Raw genomic sequence first — 24,915 nt, forward strand, 5'->3', positions numbered from 1 at the left:
TCCCGCTTGCTGCGAGCAGTCGCCTTGCCATTCGGCTATCCGTGCACGACACACGGCCGGACCCGAACTTCTATTTGTCGTCAACCATTGCATGTCCAAAGGAACCTCACATCGTAATCAGCATAACACAGGCACTGTAATATCGTATTCCTCTGCCAATACCGGGCAAGTGACTTTTCAAGTACAACGCCTGACCTATATGGGAATATACTAAATGAATGTACGAGTCCAGGTCGTAGACGAATGGTTGACGACATATGGAAGTGTCGGTTTAGCCGTGAGTCGTACACGGAAGGCCAAACGATAAGGCGACTGCTCACGGCAAGCGGCAAATCCGGGCTCGAGTGCCGGCCCGGTAAAAATTTTCGCTGTCGTCACCCCATTCTACAGGTGCTGGTTGTCATTATTCGCAATTTCGAATACATTTAATTCTTATGTATATTCAGTATGGTCTCCCGAGTCAGCAACATGTTGCATGTAACAGGGCACTGTCGACAGTTACTCGCAGCATCAGAGCAATATGTCCTTGTATGCTCTGCTTCAGATCAAAAATAAAATATGGATAAAGTCTCAGATAAAAATTCGCTTGATGCCTTTGCAAGAGATAGTTTTCACTCTTTAAAATCTCTCTGTATAAGCGTAGACCAATTCAAGAATAGGTAATTCAAAGAAATAGCATCGACGACAGTTGAGAGATATATACCACATAAATAACAAGAGATAATACTGATCCTATCGTACACAAAATTTAAAATAATGCAAAATCCCCAAGATTGGCTAAATTTTACAGAGGCACGACATTTAGTGCAAACTTCAGTGCGACATGCTTTTAATTGTTTCCACAACGAAATTCTATCTCAAAATCTGGCAGAAAACCCAAAGAGATTCTGGTCATATCTAAAGTACACCAGTGGCAAGAAGCGAACGATACCATCAATGCGCGATAACAATGGTGATGATATTGATGATAGTTCCACTACACCAGAGTTACTAAGCACAGTTTTTTGAAACTCCTTCACCAAAGAAAACGAAGTAAACATTCCATAATTTGAATCTACAACAGCTACCAACGCAAGTAACTTAGATATAAAGGCAAGGCTTCCGGTTCTGGTTGCATATCGGTCAAGTTCCCTTCGAAAGATCCATATCTAAAAGACTGGAAAGTTGCAAAAGTCACTCCGATATCCAAGAAAGAAAATCGGAGTGATCCGCTGAATTACAGACACATGGCAATAACGTCAATTTTCAGTAGGATTTTGGAACATATACGGTGTTCCAACATTATGAATTACCTCGAAGAAAACGATTTATTGACAAATTCCTCACAAGTATCTTCTCATCAAATTGCATTCAGAAGGAATATCGCCCCAGTTGTGTGACAAGATTCATTATTTCCTGTCAGGAAGATCACAATACGAAGTAACTGAAGAAAGTCATCGAGTAAAATAGAAGTAATGTCTGGTGTACCCCAAGGAAGCGTAATAGGCCTTCTGCTGTTACTGGTCTACATAAACGACATAGGAGACAATCTGAGCAACCCTTTTAGATCATTTTCCACCTTAGTCATCAGATGATACAAACTAATTCTAAAAAGTGGCAACTGACTTTAAACAATGACAATTTGGAAGTCGTTCACATGAGTAATAGAAGAAATCCCGTTAGTTTCAGTTACACGAAAAATCTCACAAATCTAAAGGCTGTAAATAAACTGACTGACCGAGTTAGGTGGTACAGTGGTAGCACAATGGACTCGCATTCTGGAGGATTATGGTTCAAACCTTCGTCTGGACATCTGGATTTAGGTATCCATGATTTGTCTAAATCACTTCAGGTTCCTTTGAAAGGATGGTTCCTTTGAAAGGGCACGGCCGTCTTTCTTCCCCATCCTTCCGTAATCCAAAGAGACCAATGACCTTTCTGTTAGGTTACCTCCGCCAAATTAACTTACCAACCAGTCAACTAAATACTCATGGATTCCTATTACAAATAATTTAAGCTGGAACAAACACTCAGATAACATTGTGGGTGAAGCAAACGAAAGACAGCGATTTAATGGCAGAACACTTAGAAAACGCGACAAGTCTACTAACAGACTGCGTACACAACGCTTTTCTGCCCTCTTCTGGAGTACTGCCGTGCAGTATGGGATATGCATCAGATGAGATTGACGGAGTATATCGAGGAAGTACGAAGAAGGGCAGGTCGTCTTGTTTTCTCCCTAAATAGGGGAAAGAGTACCACAGACAAGATACATGAATCGGAGTAACAATCTTTAAAACAAAAGCGTTTCTCGTTGCTGCAGGATCTTCTCATGAAATTTCAGTCACCAGCTTTCTCCTCTGACTGCATCTGTCTCTTATGCTGTGTGCTCAGCGCGTCTGAGATGCAGTGGACCTAGGTTCGATGTCCGGCCAGGTCGGAGATTTTCTCTGATCAGGTACTGGGTGATGTGTTGTCCTCATCATCATTTCATCGTCAACACGTAAGTCGCATTCTTGTCATTAGTTGCACAAGAAGGTCCTTATAAGGTCCTGATGTCATAGTACACCTAACAGAACCGCGAGGTGGAATCTTCTGGAAGGTGAACGCACCAAGAATGAAGGAGCTCGTGAAACCAACCCACATAGACCCAGTCAGTGCAGTGGATGTTCATGCAGGACTTGTGGCGGAGTAGAGCTCCAGATGCGAAAGTTTTGTTCATTGGCATCACTGTGCAGAGTAAAATGTGCTTTGTCCATCGAAAGAACATTCCCCGGCCAAATGTTATCAATTTCTATGGGTGCGAAAGAAAGAAGGGCACAGTTATGGTGCTGTAGCTCATCTCGGGGCTTCATCTGATGCACATTCTGAATTGTTTAGAGATACAAGTGTAAAATGCGCCACAAAATCTTTTGTACTGTTGACCAGGGGAGAGACAATTCACGTGACACAGCGCGAGCACTGGCTGAAGAATTTGAGGCGTGAGCTGCAACTAATTCATGAACAACTGCCGTGGGAATAGGCCACCTCTCCCTCTCACCGCTCTCGCCGCCTGATGCACCATCTAATTCACCTGCTTCTTCACATTTCTTTATCACATTATTTTGCCCTTTTATTGACATTGGGTATTCCCACAATGCAGTGCGGCTATTGCTGCTGCCGTTCTAATAAAACAAGTTTACCAGTAGTGCACGGTCTTTCTCCTCAATAGCAACTCAGTTTCATACGAAAAATTTCAACCTTCTTAAAGCTTTACACCAACAGTCACATCACAAAAGAAATAAACACTTGTGGCCAAGCAACAAAAAGCATATCGACGTTACAAAAGGAAACATTTCACCATGTGACTGCTTACAATTCCATATTTTCACCTGCTGGCAGAAAGTGGTACTATCATTTTTTTTTTTCAGCATACACGGAGAGCATGTTTCAGCAATGTATACAGCCCACACTGTATCATTCGGAAAAGCGTCAGTTTCATTATGACCAGCCGGTATGATACGCTACAAACGTAGGGGATACGATATATACTCCCCTTATGCAAACCACTATCATCCTTTACAGACACTAAGAGACCCCTAATCTCAGATGGTCGTCGGGAAACACACTTCACACAATGTTTATGCGAGCTCCGTTTTGGAAATGTTATATGCGTCAGACAAAAGGGCCGTAGATTCAGCTGCCACCTCGTAATTTCCATCTCTCACCCGGTCCACAGTTGGCCGATAGCGCATCACGTGCGTCTCATCTGTCTTTCAGTACGATCATTGATGCGAAAGGTGACTTTAAGGTGGGTTAACTCAGCTAACAAACCTTGAGGCTCTTCCACGAGGCTTAGACAGCAATAGATACAATGCACAAGTAGATATCGTGTTCGTTGACTTCCTGAAGACATTCGATAACGCTTCGCACTGCCACCTGATGATGAAAATAAGAGCATACTGAGTTTCTAACAAAGAGAAGACAGCATGTCATTCTCAACGGAGAGAAGTTTCCAGACGTCAGTTCGGGCCTGCCCCAAGAAGTGTTGCAGAACCATTACCTTCCACAGTAAATATAAATGACCGAGTGGATAATGTTGGAAGTTCCATGTTGCTACTGAATACATTGCTGGTGGATTGTAGTGAAATGCAGGAAAACCTGCAGAGGATCAGTGCTTGGTGCAGGGAGAGGAAATTAACCCTCAACATAAACAAATGTTGTGCAACATGTGTGTATAGACAGAAAGACCCGTTACTGTATGATTACAAAACTGGAGAACAATTACTGCAAGCAGTTGTCCATCAATAGGAGTATGCGTACGATACGATTTGATATGGAACGACCAAGTAAAATTAATCGCGAGTAAGGCAGATGCCAGACAGATTCTTTGGAAGAATCCTCATGAAATATAACCCACCAACAAAGGATTGTGAGTTAACGAGCACTGCGCTCTCATTTAAGTATATAGCCGAAAGAGTCACCCTTCAGGAAATGTGAAACGAACCCTGTCGTCCAGGACCGGATCCCACAAAGGGCGCAGATTCACCACGAGTTGGGGAAACTCACAGGCGCCTGTTATCTGTAGTGTGTGAGTGAGATAGACGAGTACCTACTTCATAGGGAAAGCCAGTAGAAGCCTCTTGTGGCCAGGAATACGTAGCAGTGTTAAATATGGAGCACCCAAGATCGGCCATAAAGGGAAAAATTTATGAAAACTGTTTAATTCTGTACTAGTACAAGCAATGAAACCACAGTAATTTTAATCTGCCATCCTCCATAAATTTTCATGGTGATCCCAATAAAACTTGAATATTGATCATATCTATAATAGTTTAGGATCTATTGTTAAAGTGAAATTAACAACTTTTTTAACAAAGACCTGAATGCTTAAGTCTGAAAGCTTTGGTCGATCTCAATGATCGATATTTCATATAGAAGCACATCATTAAAATGACAAACATTGTAAATATTTACTCTGTAATTTTATTTGTTTCTTTAAATTATCAGTATTTTCAGTTAAGCATCAAATCATCATTTCCTCCACACAAAACACATTGAGCGATGAGAGCATGACACCTTATTGAATCATTAGGTAATATAATATTTGTTGTAAAGTACAGTGCATAATAGTTACTTTTGTTCTTTGTTTATTTACCAGAAAGCACATTGGTGCAAGGCTACTAGCCGTGTCATTCAAAGCTAAGAACGAAATTGTATTGGATTTATGTTAAAGAATTTGACGTTTATTATGTAATGGATACTATTGTTACTTTATTTAGAACGTTAAAGTGGTCAAACTTTGATAATTTAAATACGTTCGAAGATGTTCGGCGCGCGGGAAATGCGACCGGGGACGGACAGAGGACAGTGCTGGTACGGACGCGAAAGGGGACAGTTAGGATTGAGACGCGAAAGCGGACAGTCGGTCTTTAGGTAGCTAGGAAGTGAAACGACTTAGAAAATTTCGTGTTATGTGGTATCCTGGGACTTAATCTCTGAGCGGTGAGCAGCCGCGCGCCTGCTGTGAACTCTTAATATTTCGTGTAGTTAACGAGACGGACTTGTAATTCGCGATGAGATTGTGAATGATCTAACTGTGTCGAATGGATATGCGCTCGAGTGTAACAGTACCTCTAAATACGACCACTTTCGCTATTAGTTTGCTTTCTGAATAAAAATTATTCTAACCAAATCGCAACAGTGTGGCCTACATCACTTATGGGTCGCTAATTTAGTTCCCGATATTATTATTACTCTTTGTATATGAAATATTAACTTCGTATTTCGCAAACTTGCCATCAGCCCGACAATGTAACCACGTCACACGTGTCTAATTTATGTCGTGTAATGCGCCACGTGCGGTTCAAACCCTAGACGAGTTTGAGCCAAGACATTTCGACGAAGAGGAACCGCATGTGAGCCCGAACATCTTTGGGATGTCAGCTCGCAGGATGTAAGTCTTCCGACCAAAACTTGATTATTGCTCGCCAGTCAGGGTTCCGTATCACATGGAGTGATACAGGAAATAGAAGATCCAAAAACAGCGGCACGTTTCGTTACAGGTTCACTTATTAAACGCGAAAGCGACACGGGGATGCTCAGCCAGATACAGTAGCAGACGCTGCAGGAGAGGCGTTCTGCATCGCAGTGTAGTCTGTACTGTTAAAAGATCCGAGAGCGTACGTTCATAGAAGAGTCAACAAATATATGGCTTCCTCCTATGTGTACCTCGCGAGAACATCATGAAGTTTCATTTACAGAGATTCGACCTCACACGGAAGTTTACTAGCGACCGTTCTCCCCGCGAGCTATTCTTAGCTGCAATGGGAAAAGGGGGAAGTGATTCTCGTACACAAAATTACCCAGGCACGTACTGACAGGCGGTTTGCGGAGTGTAGATGTGGATGTAGCTGTAGGTGCGAGACGTAAGAACGTGTACAGCTGCATACAGACAGTTAAATTTCCCTCTCTGAATACGCAGTGTAATAGGAAAGAACGATACTATTGGTACGAAGTAGCCCACGTCATGGACTGAACAGGGGCTTGAAGAGGGCTCTACGTCTATACCTACATGACTGCTTCGCAGTTCACAATTGAATGCTTGGCAGAGAAAGAATTACCTTTAAGCTATTTCTCCCCCGTTCTATCACGAACAGAAAGTGCGAAAAACGATTACTTAAAGCTTTTCGTGCGAACTCTGATTTCTCTTATTTTATTTCAATGATCATTTCTCCCTATGTAAGTCGGTACCAACTAAATATTTTCACACTCTGAGGAGAAAGTTGGTGACTGAAATCTCGTAAGAAGATCCCGCCGCACTGAAACCCGCCTTTGTTTCAATGATTGCCAAACCAATTCGCGTATCATATTGGTGGCACTCTCTCCTCTATATCTCCTATAATACAAAACGAGCTCTACTTCTCTGCACTTTTTCGATGTCCTCCGTCAGTCCTATCTGATGCGTATCGCTCACCCCACAACAATACTCCACAAGAGTTGGGCTTGCTTTGCTTAAAACATTATCTACTTGATCATGCCAATTTAAGTGATTCGCAATTGTAATTCCGAAATATTTAGTTGGATTCGCAGCCTTTAGATTTGTGTGATTCATCGTGAAATCGAAATTTAGCGGACTCCTTTTTGTACTCATGTGGATGACTTCACTCTTTTCATTATTTACAACCAATAGCCAGTTTTCGAACCATTCGGGTCATTGGAGACTTTCATTTCCAGAAGTGCTAACTCAGAACTCCCTGTACCTTAAACATTGAAATACATTTTGTCTGTCTCTCTCTCCCTCTCTCTCTGGTCTTTTAGTCTATTCCAACTCTCAGTGACCCCACAAAATAAAGCACTCCAATTTCTTTTATGCTGTCCTATTTCACGTAGACTTTCCATGTTGGAATCCATTACTTCTGTCACGCCATCAGTCCATCTCATTCTTTTTTGCCCTCTTCTCCTTGTGCCTTCGGCCTTGCCCTGTATTACGTTCTTTTCCATCGATTCATGTCTTCTCAGCAAGCGCCCAATGTAAGACAGTGTTTCAGTTTTTCCACTGTCTCACATTCCAAGGAATGTCTGGTTGTTATAATACCGACATATTCATTCTCTTTTCAGTCCATGGAACTCTAAGGTGTTTCCTCTAACACCACAGTACAGTGGGGTCCACTCTACGACGTTCAGCCTTTCATATGGTCAAGGTATCACATCCATACATCAGAATTGGGTACATCTTAGCCTTTATGGTACGGACCTTTGTTGTTAAAGTTACGTCTCTACTCCTTAAGACATTGTCAATTATGGTTTCTACCAAGTAGTAACTAGGTGCTGCCGGCCGGTGTGGCCGTGCGGTTAAAGGCGCTTCAGTCTGGAACCGCGTGACCGCTACGGTCGCAGGTTCGAATCCTGCCTCGGGCATGGATGTGTGTGATGTCCTTAGGTTAGTTAGGTTTAATTAGTTCTAAGTTCTAGGCGACTGATGACCTCAGAAGTTAAGTCGCATAGTGCTCAGAGCTATTTGAACCATTTGAACTAGGTGATTTTGTGGCTGCGGTCACCATCAACAGTAATCTGTGAGCCGAGGTAGTTGAAAGTCGACTCTACCTTATTTGTTTCTCCTACTGCATGCCATGAAGAGATGGGTGTAGCTGTCATAGTTTTCGATTTCTTGTCATTCGACATTAGTCTGGCATTTACATTCCTTTTTTCTTTTAGCCTACAGTAGGAATATCTCGTCCTTCTCTTTCTGCCTTGAGGATGGTGTCATGTACATATACAGCGTTATGATGTTATACCGTAGATATGGTGCTGAAATTTCTAATCTATATGCTAAGTCGAATTAGACAATAATCTTTAACGTTCAAGAAGTGTCGGGAGGTAGTTTGTGGAGTGGGGAAGTTTTATTGGTAACCATAAAATTTTATTTATTCAATTATTTCAAAAATGGTTCAAATGGCTCTGAGCACTATGCGACTTAAGTTCTGAGGTCATCAGTCCCCGAGAACTTAGAACTACTTAAACCTAACTAATCTAAAGACATCACACCCATCCATGCCCGAGGCAGGATTCGAACCTGCGACCGTAGCGGTCGCGTGGTTTCAGACTGAAGCGCCTAGAACCCCTTGGCCACAGCGGTAGGCGTAGTGATAGCAGACTGCAAATAAACTTCAACTAGTTTGTTCTAACATCTCTGGTTTATCAGTTTCCTTACTTTTCTGGTCGCTCACATCCTCCTTTGGCCACGTCTTCGGGTGTGCCCTTAACGCCCGGTTCTTCAGCACAGCGTACACTCTAGGTAAAAAGAAAAAAAGAAAAAAACAAATAACTCACCACATAGACTTAAATTGGCCAACGGAAACTGCAGGGAAGAGCCGTGGCCAAGACAAAGCAGTAACATGGAAGTAACCGATTTTGTGGCATTTTACGAGTTCCTAACCAGGCGCGAAATATATAGTTTCATCTGTGTGCTTTGGTAGTTTAGTTTTTGGATTTCTGCGTCTTAATATAATAGTTACATGATACAGTTCTATCGTTTTCGTTTGTGTCAGAAAGTAAACCGATTTTGTGACGTTTTAGAAGTTCCTAACCAGGAGCGACTTGTTAAGTCTCACTTGTATGTTTGGTACTTCAGCGTTTGAATCTCTACGTGTTAATCGAATTTATCAGACAAAGTTCTGCGTTTTCAAAGGTATCTACGGTAAAGTTTCACAGCGCATGCGATGGAGGAGATTGGTGTTTAACATCCCATCGAGAACGAGGTCATTGGAGCAAAAGCTCGGATTAGGGAAGGAAATCGGCCGTGCCCTTTCAAAGGGACCATCCCAGCATTTGCCTGAAACGATTTAGGGAAATCACGGAAAACTTAAATCAGGATGGCCGGAGACGGGTTTGAACCGTCGTCCTCCCGAATGCGAGTCCAGTGTGCTAAGCACTGCACCACCCCGCTCGGTCACAGTGCATGTCGATAGTCGTTTGCTGGTCTGTGTAAAGTAGTTTCTCACGCTCTTTAGTACGGACAGGGTCTGTATTGCCGTGTGTGGATGCAACCTGAGTTGGTGACACTTCGCTCTCAGCTCCAAGCTGTGTTGTCCTCCTGTTACCGAGCTTGAGGCTGCAGTGAATGCGCCTACCGTGGGGATCCAATGGACGTCCAGCACGAGACAGGAGTACGCCGATCGGTCCTTACCGGTGGCTAGCTGCTACTGCTCGCACTGAGGTTGAGCCCTCGCCCCGTGGTCGAGTGGGAGGTCGCCTCGTGGCGTGGAAGACTGCGAAAGTCTTCCAAGGGGGCCGAACGTAAGACTTCACCAGTTAGCCCTACAAAGAGGTTCCAGGTGCTGTCTCTGGCTGACACTGTCCCTCAGCCAGATGCAGTCTCTTGTCTTCTTTCAGCTCCAATGTTAACCTTGTTACAAGACCTCCTATGGACATGGCTTCTAAGGAGTGGAAGAAAGACAGTGTGCACTCTCTGTGTCTGCTTGGTGGACTCATTCGCTGCGTAGAAAGGGTCCTTCCGGATCCCATGAAGAGCACAGGGTGCAGGAAACTACATATGAGCCTCATGGCGATACCGATGATGACTGTCACTTTGGATCGGAAGAGATTCTCTCTAGTACTGAGCGGCTATAAGAAGTGGAAAAAGCTGCCAGTCTTGCTTGCGAGATGAAAGAAGAGCTCACCATTTGCAGCATAGTCGACAGGAGTGATTGCAGACCTCTAGTACAAAGCCGAGTGGAGGGTCAGAATCAGACGCTCAGACTGTTCTGCAACCTTGTAGACTGCAGATTCCACGACTTGCACCATACAGTGGTGGGGTTTCGGGTTCCGCTAAACAGGTCAGGAGTCAGTCACACGCAGGAGGCGGCAACAGGGGTATAGGGGGCTGTGTGGCGTGGAGTGTGCAATTTCTGAGTTTGTACTCTGGAAAATACAAAAAAGGGCTTTACTCTCAAAGGGAGCGGGTTGAACACAGGTAAGAACGCAGATCTAGGAACCATGGGTATAAAAGCTGTAAATTGGCTTAGCTGTGTTGGGAAAGTACCAGAGCCTCAAGCGCTAATAAAAAGAACTGATGCTAAAATCATTATGACTACTGAAAGCTGGCTAAAGCCGGAGATAAGTTCAACCGAAATTTTTGCGAAGGACCTAACGGTGTTCAGAAGAGTGGGCTAAATACAGTTGGCAGCGGCGTGTTTGTTGCCCTTAGAAGTAGGTCATCTTGTAGCAAAATTAGAGTTAATAGTTCCTGTGAGTTAGTATGGGTAGAGCTCTTTCTTGGCAACCAGAATAAAATAATAATTGGATCCTTATAGCGACCTCACAACTCAGGTGAAAAATTTTCTGAGAGGTTCAAAGAAAACTTTATTTTCAAACACGTACAATTATAGCTGTTGGTGACTTCAATTTACCCGCGATATGCAGCCGAAAATACATGTTTAAATACAACGCTGAGTGGGTGCGCGGTTTGAGGCACCATGTCACGGACTGTGTGGCCCATCCCGCCGGAGATTCGAGTCCTCCATCGGGAATGGGTGTATGTGTTGTTCTTAGCGTAAGTTAGTTTAAGTAGTATGTAAGTCTAGGGACCGATGACCTCAGCAGTTTAGTCTCACAGGAATTCACATACATTTGAAAATTTCAACATGTTTATACCTGAACGTTTGCGTAAAACATCATCCGAAACTGTTCTAAACCCATTGTCTGAAAATTATTTCGAGCAGTTACTTTACGAACCCACTCGAATAACAACCAGGTGTGAAAGCACAGTTGACTTTTTATCAACAAATAATCCTGGGCTAATAACGAGTATCGAAACGGAAGCAAGGATTAATGAACAAATCCTCCAAAACTATACGGAAAATATATCTGTTCAAAATAGCAAATAAAAATTCGCTTGACGTCTTCCTGAGAGACAGTCACCCCTCCTTCCAAATCAACAATGTATGTGTATACTATATGTGTCCTGAATTTAAAAAAATAGTATCGATAGTAACTGAGAGATTTATATCAAATAAATTAACAAACGGCGTAGCTAACCTCCTTGGTACACAAAACTGGTCAGAACACTATTGCAGAAACAACGAAAGCAGCCTACCAAATTTAAACGAATGCAAAATCCCCTAAAACTGGCTATCTTTTAGAGAACCTCAAAATTTGGCGCGGACTTTAATTCAAGAACAAGATTTTGGTCGTATGTAAAGCATGCTAGCGACAGGACGCAATCAGTGCCTTACCTGTGCGATTGCAGTAGTGCTAAAGCAGAGTTACAAATTACAGCCTTCCGAAATTCCTTGACCAAAGAGGGCGAAGTAAATTTTCCAGAATTCGAGTCAATAACAACTGCCAAGATGAAAGTAGACATCCTCGGAGTAGTGTAGAAACCTAAATCACTTAATAAAAGCGAGTCTTCCGGTCCGGACTGTATACTAACCAGATTCTTTTCAGGGTATGCTAATGCAATAGCCCATACTTAACAATCTTTTGTGGCGGCGTTCGTAGCGACAAACAATTCGCTGTAGAAACGGCTTACGAAGTCACCGCCACACTTTTAATAGCAGGCCGACCGGTCCGCTAGAACAGTGAACAGAAAGATGAAAACCCAAACACTCTGATTAAACAAAAGTCGGTACTTATCTTTATTAACGAAGATACAGAAACACAGTAGTGAACTCCGTGTCTACAGAAATCTGTCTAGTTCGAGTCGGAGCGGCTAGGTCAGCGTCGGCTGACGACAAACAACAACTCTGCTGCGATGAACACACAACTGACTAGCAAGTACACAATTCGGTGACGAGTATACAACTGAGCGGCGAATACAGAACTGTCCTAGCGCTCGCGACTCCAGCGCTTAAGAAACCAGAAGCCAGCGGTGGCGCGCGCAGACTTGCGGCGATTTCCTGTCTCGCTGGCGCTGCTTATGCGGACGGCGTCCGGACTTTGATGCTGCCAACCTTTTGGCAGCGGGCTCGGGTGGCATTACTGGCTAGGATATAACACAATCATATGCAACCGCTTGCTCGACGAAAGATCCGACTTCAAAGAGGGGAAAGTTGCACAACTGACACCAATATTCAAGAAAGGTAGTAGGAGAAATCCACTAAATTACAGGCCCATATCATTAACGTCGATATGCAGCAGGATTTCGGAACATATATTGTGCCTGAACATTATGAATTACATCTAAGGGAACGGTGTATTGACACATGGTCAACATGGATTTAGAAAACATCGCTCTTGTGAAACACAACTATTTCTTCACTCACACGAAATGTTGAGTGCTATCGACAAGGTATTTCACATTGATTCCGTAATTATAGATTTTCAGAAGGCGTTCGACGGCGTACTTCACACGCGGCTCATAATCAAACTGCGTGCTTATGGAATATCGTCTCAGTTATGTGACTCTATTCGTAATTTCCTGTCAGAGAGGTCACAGTTGCTTGTAACTGATGGAAAGTCATCGAGTAAAACAGAAGGGAAAAGTAGTGTTATAGGCTCTCTGCTTTTCCTTATCTATACAAAGGTCTGGGACACAATTTGAACAGAAGTCTTAGGTTGTTTGTAGCTTACGCTGCCGTTTAGCGCCAAGTAAAGTCATCAGAAGATCAAAACAAATTGGAAAACGATTTAGAAAAATATATCTTTATGCGCGAAAATTGGCAATTGACCCTAAATAATGGAACTTTGTGAGGTCATCGACATGAGCACTAAAAGGAATCCGTTAAATTTCGATTGCACGAAAAATCAATCAAATCTCAAACCCTTAAATACAACTAAGTACCTGGGAATTGCAATTACAAACAACTTAAGTTGGAGAGAACACATATTAAATGTTGTTAGGAAGACGAACCAAAGACTGCGTTTTATTGGTAGGAAACTTAGAAGATGAAACAGATCCTCTAAAGAGACTGCCTACATAACGCTTGTCCGTCCTCTTTTGGAGTTTTGCTGCCTGGTGTGGGATGCTTACCAGGTAGGGTTAACGGAGTGCATCGAGAAAGTTCAAAGAAGGGCAGCACGTTTTGTACTACCGAAAAATAGGGGAGAGGGTGTCGCGGATATGATACAGGATTTGGGGTGGTAATAATTGAAACAATGCTGTTTTTTGTTGCGTCGGGAACTTCTCACAAAATTTCAATCACCAACTTTCTCCTCTGCATGCTAAAATATTTTGTTGACGCACATAGATCAAATAATCATCATTACAAAATAAGGGAAATCGGAGCTTGCACGGAAAGATGCATGCGTTCGATTTTTCCGAGCGCTGTTCGAAAGTGGAATAATAGATAACTATTGGGAATGCGGTTCGATGAACCCTCTGCCAGCCACTTAAGTATAATTTGCAGAGTATTCATGTAGATGTAGATGTAGCTAAACTTTGATGGTCGCTCTATGAATGTGTGACACTGTAGAGCAATTTCACCGCGCAGCTGGTAAGAACAGTGAACGTTCATCCGAATTTGATTCCTCGTTCAGAGTTTGATAATCACTGTACCTATTAGACAGGCACGTGATCGATGTACGCAGATGTGGGCATTTGAATTTGAAGAAGAACGTGGCTGGGCTCAAAGTAGCTGTTGAAATAATAAATGTGTGATACAAAGTCACGTAGGAGGCTAGAGACCATTCTAGTAAATATGCATAAATCTGCCGTTAAGCTAGTTAGGCTGCATAAAACCTCAGGTGTAGAATGACCTAATTGGTCACAAAGTACTCTTGACGCGTTTCAGAATTATTTCCATCTTCCGAAACCCAAGTGCAAAAGTGACACAAGGACAAGAGCGTTCTCAGTTGCGTACGTAACACGAATGACAAACTGTATGACGATGATGATAGGAATGGGTGAACCACGGCCTAACATAGCGTCAAGAAGGAAGTGGTCGACCTAGAGAGAGGACAGAAATATAGGACCGATCAGTCGGCAGATGGTCACTCGTATCCCCAGGTTCATCATTACCAATGATCCGTCGTGCAACTGGTGCTTTACTGACCACAAGGAGATTTAATACGCGGCTCACAGAAAGGGGGTGAAATCACGGCGACCCTTTTGAAAACTACCATTCACTTCCGTGCGCCAAGGTGCCTGTTTGCAGTAGTGTCGGCTTGGAATCTCAATGGCGGGAGTAGAATCGCCTTTAGTGATGAGTGCCCCTTCTAAGTGAGCCCCGATGAACAGCGAAGGGTGTCTGGAGATGTTCCCCACAGTGGTCGGATATCAACCCGACTGCCGCCCGCCATGAGTCTCGACAGCCAGGGTTGATTCCCTGTGGAGCCATTTCATTTCATAGCAGGATCCTTTTGTTGTCATCCGTGACATATGCACAGCACAGTGATATGTCGTCGATATTCTACGACCCATTTCGTTGCCCGACCCGTTTCGTTGCCCATTATGGCAAGCCATCCCGAATTTACATTTCAGCAAGATCACGTCCGCACACACATGGCGAGAGTTTCTAAAGCTTGTCTACGTGCTTGCCAAACCCAACCTTGGCCAGCAAGGTCGCACAATCTCTCCCCAGTTGATAATATTAGGAGCATTATGGTCAGAGCCTTACAACCAGCTCGGGATTCTGACGATCTAACGCGCCAATTGGACAGAATTCGACACGACATCCCTCAGGAGGACATCCAACAAGTCTATCAATCAATGCCAAGCCGAAGAACTGTTGCACAGGGTGTCCCACTCAAACCTCCGTGATTTCAAGGATCCAGGAGAGAAAAACCACAGTAGATATGACAATGAAAAATGCATCACATTGTAGAGCATCTCAAAGAATTTATATTCCCGCGTCAGAAGTGCCAAGTATCGTAGCCAGAATGCAGCATGGTAGCATGAACTGATAATGGGGACTCCACAGCAGCGCACGCAAGCAGTAGTGTGGTTTGCAGAAATAAAATCGCTGATTACTGCGCAAAGAAATTATCGTCGTTTGTATGAATGTGACCCACCTGATGTGAAAACAATTAAGGAACGGTATAGGAACTTCCTGGCAACAGGAAGTGTTCTGAAACTGGCGGTGCACGTTACGGAGTTTCAGAAGACACAGTGGAGGACATCAGACAAACGTTTCTCAGAAGCCAACGTAAGTCAATTCGTCAAGCATCTGTGCAACTTGATGTACGTCGATCAACATTGCATTGCGTAGTTCACCAGCGTCTTCCTATGCGTGCTTACAAAGTGCAAATTCTGCAACATCTGACGGCGAACGACAAACCACGCCGACAACAATTTGCTGCGGATATGCTGCAACTTATTGATATTGATGCCAGCTTCCTGGAAAGATGTTTATTCTCAGATGAGGCAGTCTGTTTCCAGAATGAGATTTTCAGTCTGCTGCGAAGTGTGCGCTGATATGAAACTCCCTGGTAGATTAAAACTGTGTTCCGGACCACGACTCGAATTCGGGACCTTTGCCTTTCGCGGGCAAGTGCTCTACCAACTGAGCTACCCAAGCACGACTCACGCCCCGTCCTCACAGCTTTACTTCTGCCAGCACCTCGTCTACATCTACATCTACATCTACATCCATACTCCACAAGCCACCTGATGGTGTGTGGCGGAGGGTACCTTGAGTACCTCTATCGGTTCTCCCTTCTATTCCAGTCTCGTATCGTTCGTGGAAAGAAGGATTATCGGTATGCCTCTGTGTGGGCTCTAATCTCTCTGATCTTATCCTCATGGTCTCCTCGCGAGATATACGTAGGAGGGAGCAATATACTGCTTGACTCTTCGGTGAAAGTATGTTCTCGAAACTTCAACAAAAGCCCGTACCGAGCTACTGCAGAGTCTTCCACTGGAGTTTGTCTATCATCTCCGTAACACTTTCGCGATTACTAAATGATTCTGTAACGAAGCGCGCTGCTCTCCATTGGGTCTTCTCTATCTCTTCTATCAACCCTATCTGGTACGGATCCCACACTGCTGAGCAGTATTCAAGCAGCGGGCGAGCAAGCGTACTGTAATCTACTTCCTTTGTTCTAGGGGACTGATGACCTCAGAAGTTAAGTCCCATAGTGCTCAGAGCCATATGAACCATTTTTATAAAGTCCATCACTCAAGCCGATGCCACATCATAGTTTTGCGAGGATGTTGATTTATCAATTAATATAGCGTCGTCAAGGCGTCGCGACGGTGTTAATTCAACAACTAAAACGACGTAATTCCAGATATAAAATACTCTTCGGACAACGTGCAGAAAGCGTCGTATTTCGGTGTAAAGTTGCTGTTCACTGTTAATAACTAAATTACCTTTAACCTCGTCGTTCTCTCACGAAATAGTTAATTTCATAATTACACAGTAAATTTCTGTTAAATGGCGCAGTCGGCCCGAAGCATTAAGGTTATATTGGAGTTTATTGAACTTCGTAATTATTTAAACCTGCCCTGAAAACACACTGATCTGTCATTCAGGGTCTTGAATCTATTTGCATCAGCGATTCTGACACTGACTACAGCTTCCGACAACACTCCGTAACGGTAAGTTCTTCGTGATCGCGTATAACTGTTTCCTACTCAAGGCTAGTAATAGCGATTATGTCGGCCGTTGGTATATTGCTGTGTCCTTTGATGTTTGTGACGATCACAGATCACGAAGAATAAGTCCCAGCATTAATCAAGTATCACACGATTTACTTTTCTTTCGCATATAATAACTGCTCCGTTGTCTGGCTAAACCGTAAATGTTATTTTACTTTAGTTCGAAATTCTGACTATTACTTCAAGTTGATACTAAAAAACTTTTCAGATCGGACTGAAACAATGAAGTAGCGTTCAATAAGTTTACTACTATTGCGATGTTTACAAGAGAGATTGAATTAACATCTCCATTGCAGTGTAACATTGTAGTCGCAGCGAACTTACAGCTCGATGCGGCTAGAACTCTCTTCTAGGATAAATATTATGTAAAAAAATGTTCAAATGGCTCTGAAAACTATGGGAATTAACATCTGAGGTCATCAGTGCCCTAGAACTTAGAACTACTTAAATCTAACTAACCTAAGGCCATCACACTCATCCATGCCCGAGGCAGGATTCGGACCTGCGACCGTAGCGGTCACGCGGTTCCCGACTGTAGCGCCTTTAATCGCACGTCCACTTCGGCCGGCCGTGACACTGGTACACAACGATAGGTCACTGGCTTTCATTAAGGAGTTCCATATTTGGGGTGATACACATGGCTTCCATTACTTCTGAAAACATCACATCACGATACATCAGTCATTTAGACTAACCGTGTATTAAACTGGAATGAGATGCGTTTCACAGGTGACAGTTGCAGGTAGGAGCAGCTTCGCGTTTACCCACTCTGTCGCGTCGGTACCAGCAACGCGCGTGTCTGTTGCAGGGCTGTTCAAGCTGCAGGACCTGGTCAAGTCGCCGCCGGTGGTCCGCACCGAGATGTACATCCGGCAGGCGACGCCCACCACCTACCGGCAGGTGCTGCGAGAGATCCGCCAGAAGGAGATCTACAAGCTCATCGTCGACACCAACCCCAAACACATGTACAAGTTCTTCAGAGCGGTGAGTACCGGCCGGCTCCACAGCATATTTCCCATTTAAGTGTCCTACATTTAACGTCGTGCATCTCATGAACCGGCTGGTCACAAGAACTGTACAGTATTCACCAAGAATTATTCAACAGTCCGCCAGATGATCACCCTGCATACACTGTCCGATCTCAAAAACCGACAAAATTTCGGAATTTCTAGCAATATTTCATAAGTGCTAATAAAATCTGAGTCATTAAGTCGCGTCATATTGCTCTTCACACTTCTTCATCACAGGACGTTTCGATCTATCTGCTGAGATCTGAAAAGACGCGCAGAGAAGTCCTGTATACAGGAAGGGTAAAAGTACAGACCCTCAAAATTACTGACCGATATCCTTAACACTGATTTCTACAGAATTGTTGAAGATATTCTCAGTTCGAATATAATAAATTTCCTAGAGATGTAAAAGCTTCTGTTCACAAGCACTGTTTTAGAAACGATCGTTCGTGTGATGTTTAGCTCGCATTTTCCTCACATGATATCCTGCGAACCATGGATTAAGAGGTAGAGATAGATTAAGTATTTCTAGATCTGCGAAAAGCATTTGTATCGTTGTAACACTGCAGACAGTTAACGAAGGTACGAGCTAACGAAACAGGTTCTCAGATATGTGAGTAGCTTAAATACTTTTTAAGTAACCGAATACAGTACGTTGCCCTCGACGGCAAGTGTTCATCACAGACAAGCTTACAATGTTAACTGAATCTTTCGTCGGTTCTTGGTAAAACAACTTTATAATAAATGAAAAGCACTAATTTGATTTTGTTCTACAGTACTGTAGAACAAAAGCAAACTAGGCAAGAGTATCGTCAGTATATGCCGTGGGAAATGTGACAGTACCGCTGTTACGCCTCTTATTCCCTGTATGTTAAACAATCTGATAACAGGGTAACAATCTGGAGCTGTCTGCTGATGACGCTATGGTGTACGGGACGATGTCATCGTTGAGCCACTGTAACACGATACAAGATGACTCACGCAAAATTCCTAGTTCGCGTGATGAATGGCAGCTGCCTCTAAATGCACAAAAATGTACGTTAATGCAGATATATAGAAAATGTTCAAATGAAGCATTAGTGTTGCTTGACAGATTCACATCGATTAAACATCTAGGACTAACTTTGCAAAGCGATATGAAATGGAAGGAGCATGTGAGGATTGTAGTATGGAAGGCGAATGGTCGACTTTGGTTTATTTGGAGAATTTTAGGAAATTCCAAAGGAGACCGCATATAAGACACTAGTACAGGCCGTTCGTTAGTACACCTAATGCTTGGATGTTTGACATCCACACCATGTCGGGTTAAGCGATATCGAAACAGTTCAGAGGCGGGCTGCTAAATTTGTTAGTGGTAGGTTTGAACACCATGTGTTACACAGGTGAATCGGCAACTCAAAAAAATCCATGGAGAAAAGGTGACGTTATTTCCGAAGAACACTATTGAGGAAATTTAGAGAACCGGCATTAGAAACTGACTGCAGACCGATCCTGCTGCCGCCGACTTACATTTCCAGTAAGAACCATGAATTACGGCTCGTACAAAGGCATATAGATAGTCGTTTACCCCAATCTTTTTGTGCGCGAACCGGGAAAGGAAATAACTAGTAGTGGTACAGAGTACACACCGCCAAGGACGGTACAGAGGTCTGCAGAGGACGTATGTAGGTGCAAATGTAGACCTTCTTCAGGATTTCAGTGCTGTCCCTGGATGGCTGAAAATTGTCAAATCACAATGCCACATTCACTAATGGACATTTTCCTACGATTTTTCGGAGAAGTGACGCTATTAAGTAAACATCTTTTAGCTACTGCTGGTAGACCATCATCACTGCGTAAATATTGAAACCAGATACTATAGAGGAAATCCTAAATACTATTGTCGTTATATCGCTTCAGTTGTCTCTTGGTAGATAATGATGTTCCTCAGTCGCCGTGGCTGGGTGTTTACTTCCGTGACACCATGTGGCCACGAAGACAGAAGCCCGCCATTTATTTATTTATTTATTTACACGTCAAATTCCGTAGTACCAAATTGAGGAGCAAATCTCAAAGGTCATGGAACGTGTCAGTACATGAAATTACAACATAAAAGTAATAACAAATAGAAATAAATCTTTACGAACCCGAAAAAAGTCAGTCTATATGTTTAAGTAAACGCAATCAACAATACAATAAGCATCAGCTTAATTTTTCAAGGAACCCCTCGATAGAATAGAAGGAGCGACCCTTGGGGAAACTCTTCAGGAAGTCCGATCCAAATCCAGGTTTGGTTTCTGCCGTGTATTAACCGAGTGAAAGCTGCTTATTCTTGGGAATAAGCTAATATTTTTAACAAGAAATGACAGTAAGGAATACATATATTGAGAGGCAAATGTGAAAATACCCAGACTCGTGAACAGGATTCGACGAGAGGTTCGTGAACTTACACCACTTACTGTCCGAACCGCCAATTTCTGAGCCAAAAATATACTTTTAGAATGGGAAGAGACACCCCAAAACATAATACCTTATGATATAAGCGAATGAAAATAGGCAGAGTACGAGATTTTTTAATTCGAGTGGTAGTTTATTAAAAATGGATGCAGCAGTACAGACTAGATTAGATTAGATTAGATTAATACTAGTTCCATGGATCATGAATACGATATTTCGTAATGATGTGGAACGAGTCGAATTTTCTTCTTACGAGTATATTTAACTATTTTTTTGGGGAAGCAGTTTTCAAATGCATTTACAAAAATGTCATGAAATAAATTATATTTTAAATTGGCATCAGGTTCACGGTACACCTCATCCCAGTCTAACTGCTGTAGGCTTTCCCTGAAATTTGCAATTGTTAAATCGTTGACTGAACGTACTACTTTGGAGGACTGTTTAGTATTGCTGAATGGAGCTATGTCATTTATTGTAACCAGCTGTGCACCATGATCAGAAAGACCATTCTCAACAGGCTGAGCATTTATCTGGTTAAACTTATCTTGGTCTATAAAGAAGTTATCTATCAGTGAGCTGCTATCCTTTACCACCCGAGTAGGAAAATCAATAACGGGTGTCAAATTGAAAGAACCAAGTAATACTTCAAGGTCATTTTTCCTATTACCCTCTTTCAGAGAATCTACATTGAAGTCCCCACAAATAATAATTTGCTTCCCCCTGTCTGACAGATAGCACAACAAGGAGTCCAAATTTTTCAGAAATAGATGAAAATTTCCTGATGGGGACCTATATACAGTTACAATTATAAATGTGCCTTTATTTAATTTAAGCTCACAGGCACATGCTTCTATATGTTTCTCTACACAAAACTTTTTTGTTTCTATACTTTTTGCACAATGATAACTTTTGACATATATGGCAACTCCTCCTTTCTCCATATTTTCTCTCATTACATGTGCAGAGAGCTTATAACCACTTACATTTACCTTATCCATATCAGTAACAATGTGATGCTCAGACAGGCATAGTATATCTATTTCATTCTCAGCTTCTAAATCTTCTAAACAAACCAGAAGCTCATCTACTTTATTCTTTAAACTCCCAATATTTTGATGAAATATACTTACATTATTTTTAATTATACTTTTATGAGAACCTTTCCTTATTCTAACATTTGCAGTACTCTCCTGTCTGAGTTTCTCATTGTGCGTAGGCCTAGTTCCTATACCAGTGGTCACATGGTGTTCAGAGAGGCAGATTATGTCAACTGGGTTGGGTGGCTTTAATTCATCAATGGAATTACCTAGGACTGAGATACAACTTGGTGGAGATAAAATTTCTGGTGATTGGTGAAAATTTATAATTGATAGCTGTGATTGGTGATCCAATGCGCTAGAATTGTGCTGTTTAATTTCTTTCCTAAACTGAAGATTTGTTGCAATCCTGACCTCTCGTAGAACTTGACATCTTTCTGTCTTACCTATCCTAAAAAAGGTGCTGCTCCAACACCTGTAACCACTGATATTTTACCATTCATGGCAGTGCCTCCCCCCCTTAAATTTCCTGCTATTACCCCAGCCAGTTTCCCCTTCCCTTTCCTGTTGAGATGTAGGCCGTGCCTGGTATAGTCCCACCTACTGAGATAATCAACAGGAACCACACCAATATGAGCCCCCGCACCCGATCCAAGCAGCCGTTCCAACTCCAAATTAACTCTCCCAACAGAAGAGTTCAAATGAGGCCGGTCATGGCGTCTCAGGACAGATACAAATTCAACATTGGTGTGTCTCGATGCTGACGCAATCTTTACCAGGTCACACTCTATACTGTACCCAGGATCTCTGTCGATGCTGTTCCCTGGCCCTCCCACAATAACCACGGTGTCTTCCCTGGTAAATCCTTTACAGAGTGAACCTAAATCCTCTGTCACCTGATCCAGACTAGCACTTGGTTTGAAAAGATTTGTGACCTGGTATTCTGGTCCTAATTCCTCCTGCAGAAGTTGGCCTACACCTCTGGCATGAGAACTGCCTAACAACAAAACTTTCTTCCTTTTCGATGACTTTCCTACATTCTTTTTCAATTTCCTATTGAAAGTTTGTTGTGTCCTGTCTACACCTACCTCTGCTTGAGGCTCATCAGTTTCTAACTGAAGCAACAGGTCAAACCTATTTTTGACATTCACCACAAAACTGTCAGACTTAGTTCTAGGCCTGTTCCTTCTGCTACCTGTTGCCACTTCCCACCTCTCTTTGCCCTTCTCCCTCCTTAACCTGTCCAAATCTTCCCTAGCCTGATCTAGCTCAGCCTGAAGGGCAGCAATTTTCCCCTCCTGTTCCACTATCTTCCTATCTCTGCTGCAAATCCTGCATAACCACTGATGAGCCTGATCCACTTTCCCAACACCCACGCCCGTGCAGTCCCCCCAGTGAAAAAAACTACTGCATCCATCACACCAAACCCCGGAACTAACAATTCTACGGCAAGTCAGGCACTTCTCACTCATGGCAAAAATAATACTTTAGCTAGAATAAATCAATTAAATTACCGAAAATCAAAAAAGACGTTACAAGAATTAAGCCTATTCACAAATGTATATAAGCAAGTTTCTGATTTAAAATTCCGCTGTTTTTCTGAGATCTGTATTAAAACAACGAAGGTATACGCTATTTATTATATATTTCACTCGATGGAATGAAAAAAGGACAATTAAACGAGATACTTTAACTTTGATTCTCCAAAAACGTTACGAGAATTAGGCCTATAAACAAATGTATATAGGCAAGTTTCTGATGTAAAGCTACGCTGTTTTTCTGAAATCTGTATTAAAACAATGAAGTTATACGCTATTTGCGGTAGTTTACTTATTTGTTACCGAGAAACTAGTTAAATTACCGTGAAACAAGAAACAAACACGTTTACAAAATTTAAGCCTAAGCGCGACTTCGCGAAGTTACGATCTTTTCGTGTTTTCTGAAAAAATACGCAAAGAAAAGTCAAACCTTTAACGGCAAGACTAAACGATGCACTAATGCACGTATTTAATTTGTTGTCGGCGTTAAACTTAATTATATTCCTGTCTAAATCACTTAACTTTCTGGAAATGGTTTCTGGCGTCACTTACTCGGCGGCCATCTTGGAACAACACTGCACAGCTTTTTGCACAAGAGTTAAGGAAGTCCGATCCAAATGGGGGTTTGATTTCTAATTTTCGTGTCGAACGATCACTCACTTCTGATACCGTTCGAATAGTGAAAATGGCAGTATTAGTCTTTGAACAAGATCCCGAACGTGGGCTTTACACAAAAGCTTACTGCCTATCTGAACACCTAGAAATTTGAACTGTCCACTTTCACTAATCATATGTCCGTTATGTGAAATTAAAACGTCAGGTTTTGTTGAATTGTGTGTTAGAAACTGTAAACTTACTCTCATTTAACGTTAGTTTATTTTCTAGAAGAAATGAACTTAGGTCATGTACTGCACTATTTGAAACCGATCCAATGTTGCACACAACATCCTTTACAACCAAGCTAGTGTCATCTGCAAACGGAAATATTTTAAAGTTATCCGTAATACTAGAGGGCGTATCATTTATATAAATAAGAAGCAGGAGTGACCCCAACACTGATTCCTGGGGCACCACTCACTTGACAGTACCCCACTCAGACCCCATATGACAGCCGTTATCAACATTGTGAATAATGACCTTTTGCTGCCTGTTGCTAAAGTAAGAGGTGAACAAATTATGAGCTACTCCCCGTATTCCGTAATGATCCAACATCTGGCGCAATATTTTGTGATCAACACAATCAAATGCCTTAGTGAAATAAAAAAAGCCAAGTGTCCGAAACCTTTTGTTTAACCCATCCAGTACCTCACAGAGAAAAGAGAATATAACACTTTCAGTTGTTAAACGACTTCTAAAGCCGAATTGTACATTTGATAGCAAATCGTGTGATATGAAATGATCAATTATCCTTACATACACAGCTTTTTCAATAACTTTTGCAAACACTGATGGCATAGAAATAGGTCTAAAATTATCTACATTATTCCCTTATCCTTTCTTATAAAGCGGCTTTACTACTGAGTACTTTAATCGCTCAGGAAACTGACCATTCCTAAAGGAAAAATTACAAATATGGCTAAATACATGGCTAATATGTACAGCACAGTACTTTCATATTCTGCTAGACACTCCATCATAACCATGAGAATACTTAATCTTCAGTGACTTAATTATTGACTTAATCTCCCTTTTGTCTGTATCACAGAGGAGTATTTCAGACATCACTCTCGGAAATGCATTTTCCAAGAGAGTTATGTAATTCCCTGCAGAAACTAAATTTTTATTTAATTCACCAGCAATGCTCAGAAAATTATAGTTAAATACTGTAAATATTTCTGATTTATCAGTAACAGAAATATTTTTACTACGAACTGACTTTATATCGTTGACCTTGTGCT

The 24,915-nt window shown here is 42.3% G+C and overlaps 1 protein-coding gene across 1 annotated transcript in view; it reads left to right on the top strand.

The window, feature by feature from the left end:
* The window catches only part of LOC126456514 (glutamate receptor ionotropic, kainate 2), a 1,353,954-nt gene that overhangs the window by 796,843 nt on the left and 532,196 nt on the right, over positions 1 to 24,915 (top strand). The window contains exon 5 of the mRNA XM_050092267.1: positions 17,805 to 17,980. Within this exon, the coding sequence (XP_049948224.1) occupies positions 17,805 to 17,980 (176 nt within the window). The remainder of the gene's footprint in view (positions 1 to 17,804; positions 17,981 to 24,915) is intronic.

This window comes from Schistocerca serialis, chromosome 1 (assembly GCF_023864345.2).
Source record: "Schistocerca serialis cubense isolate TAMUIC-IGC-003099 chromosome 1, iqSchSeri2.2, whole genome shotgun sequence".
Classification (NCBI taxonomy): Eukaryota; Metazoa; Arthropoda; class Insecta; order Orthoptera; family Acrididae; genus Schistocerca; species Schistocerca serialis.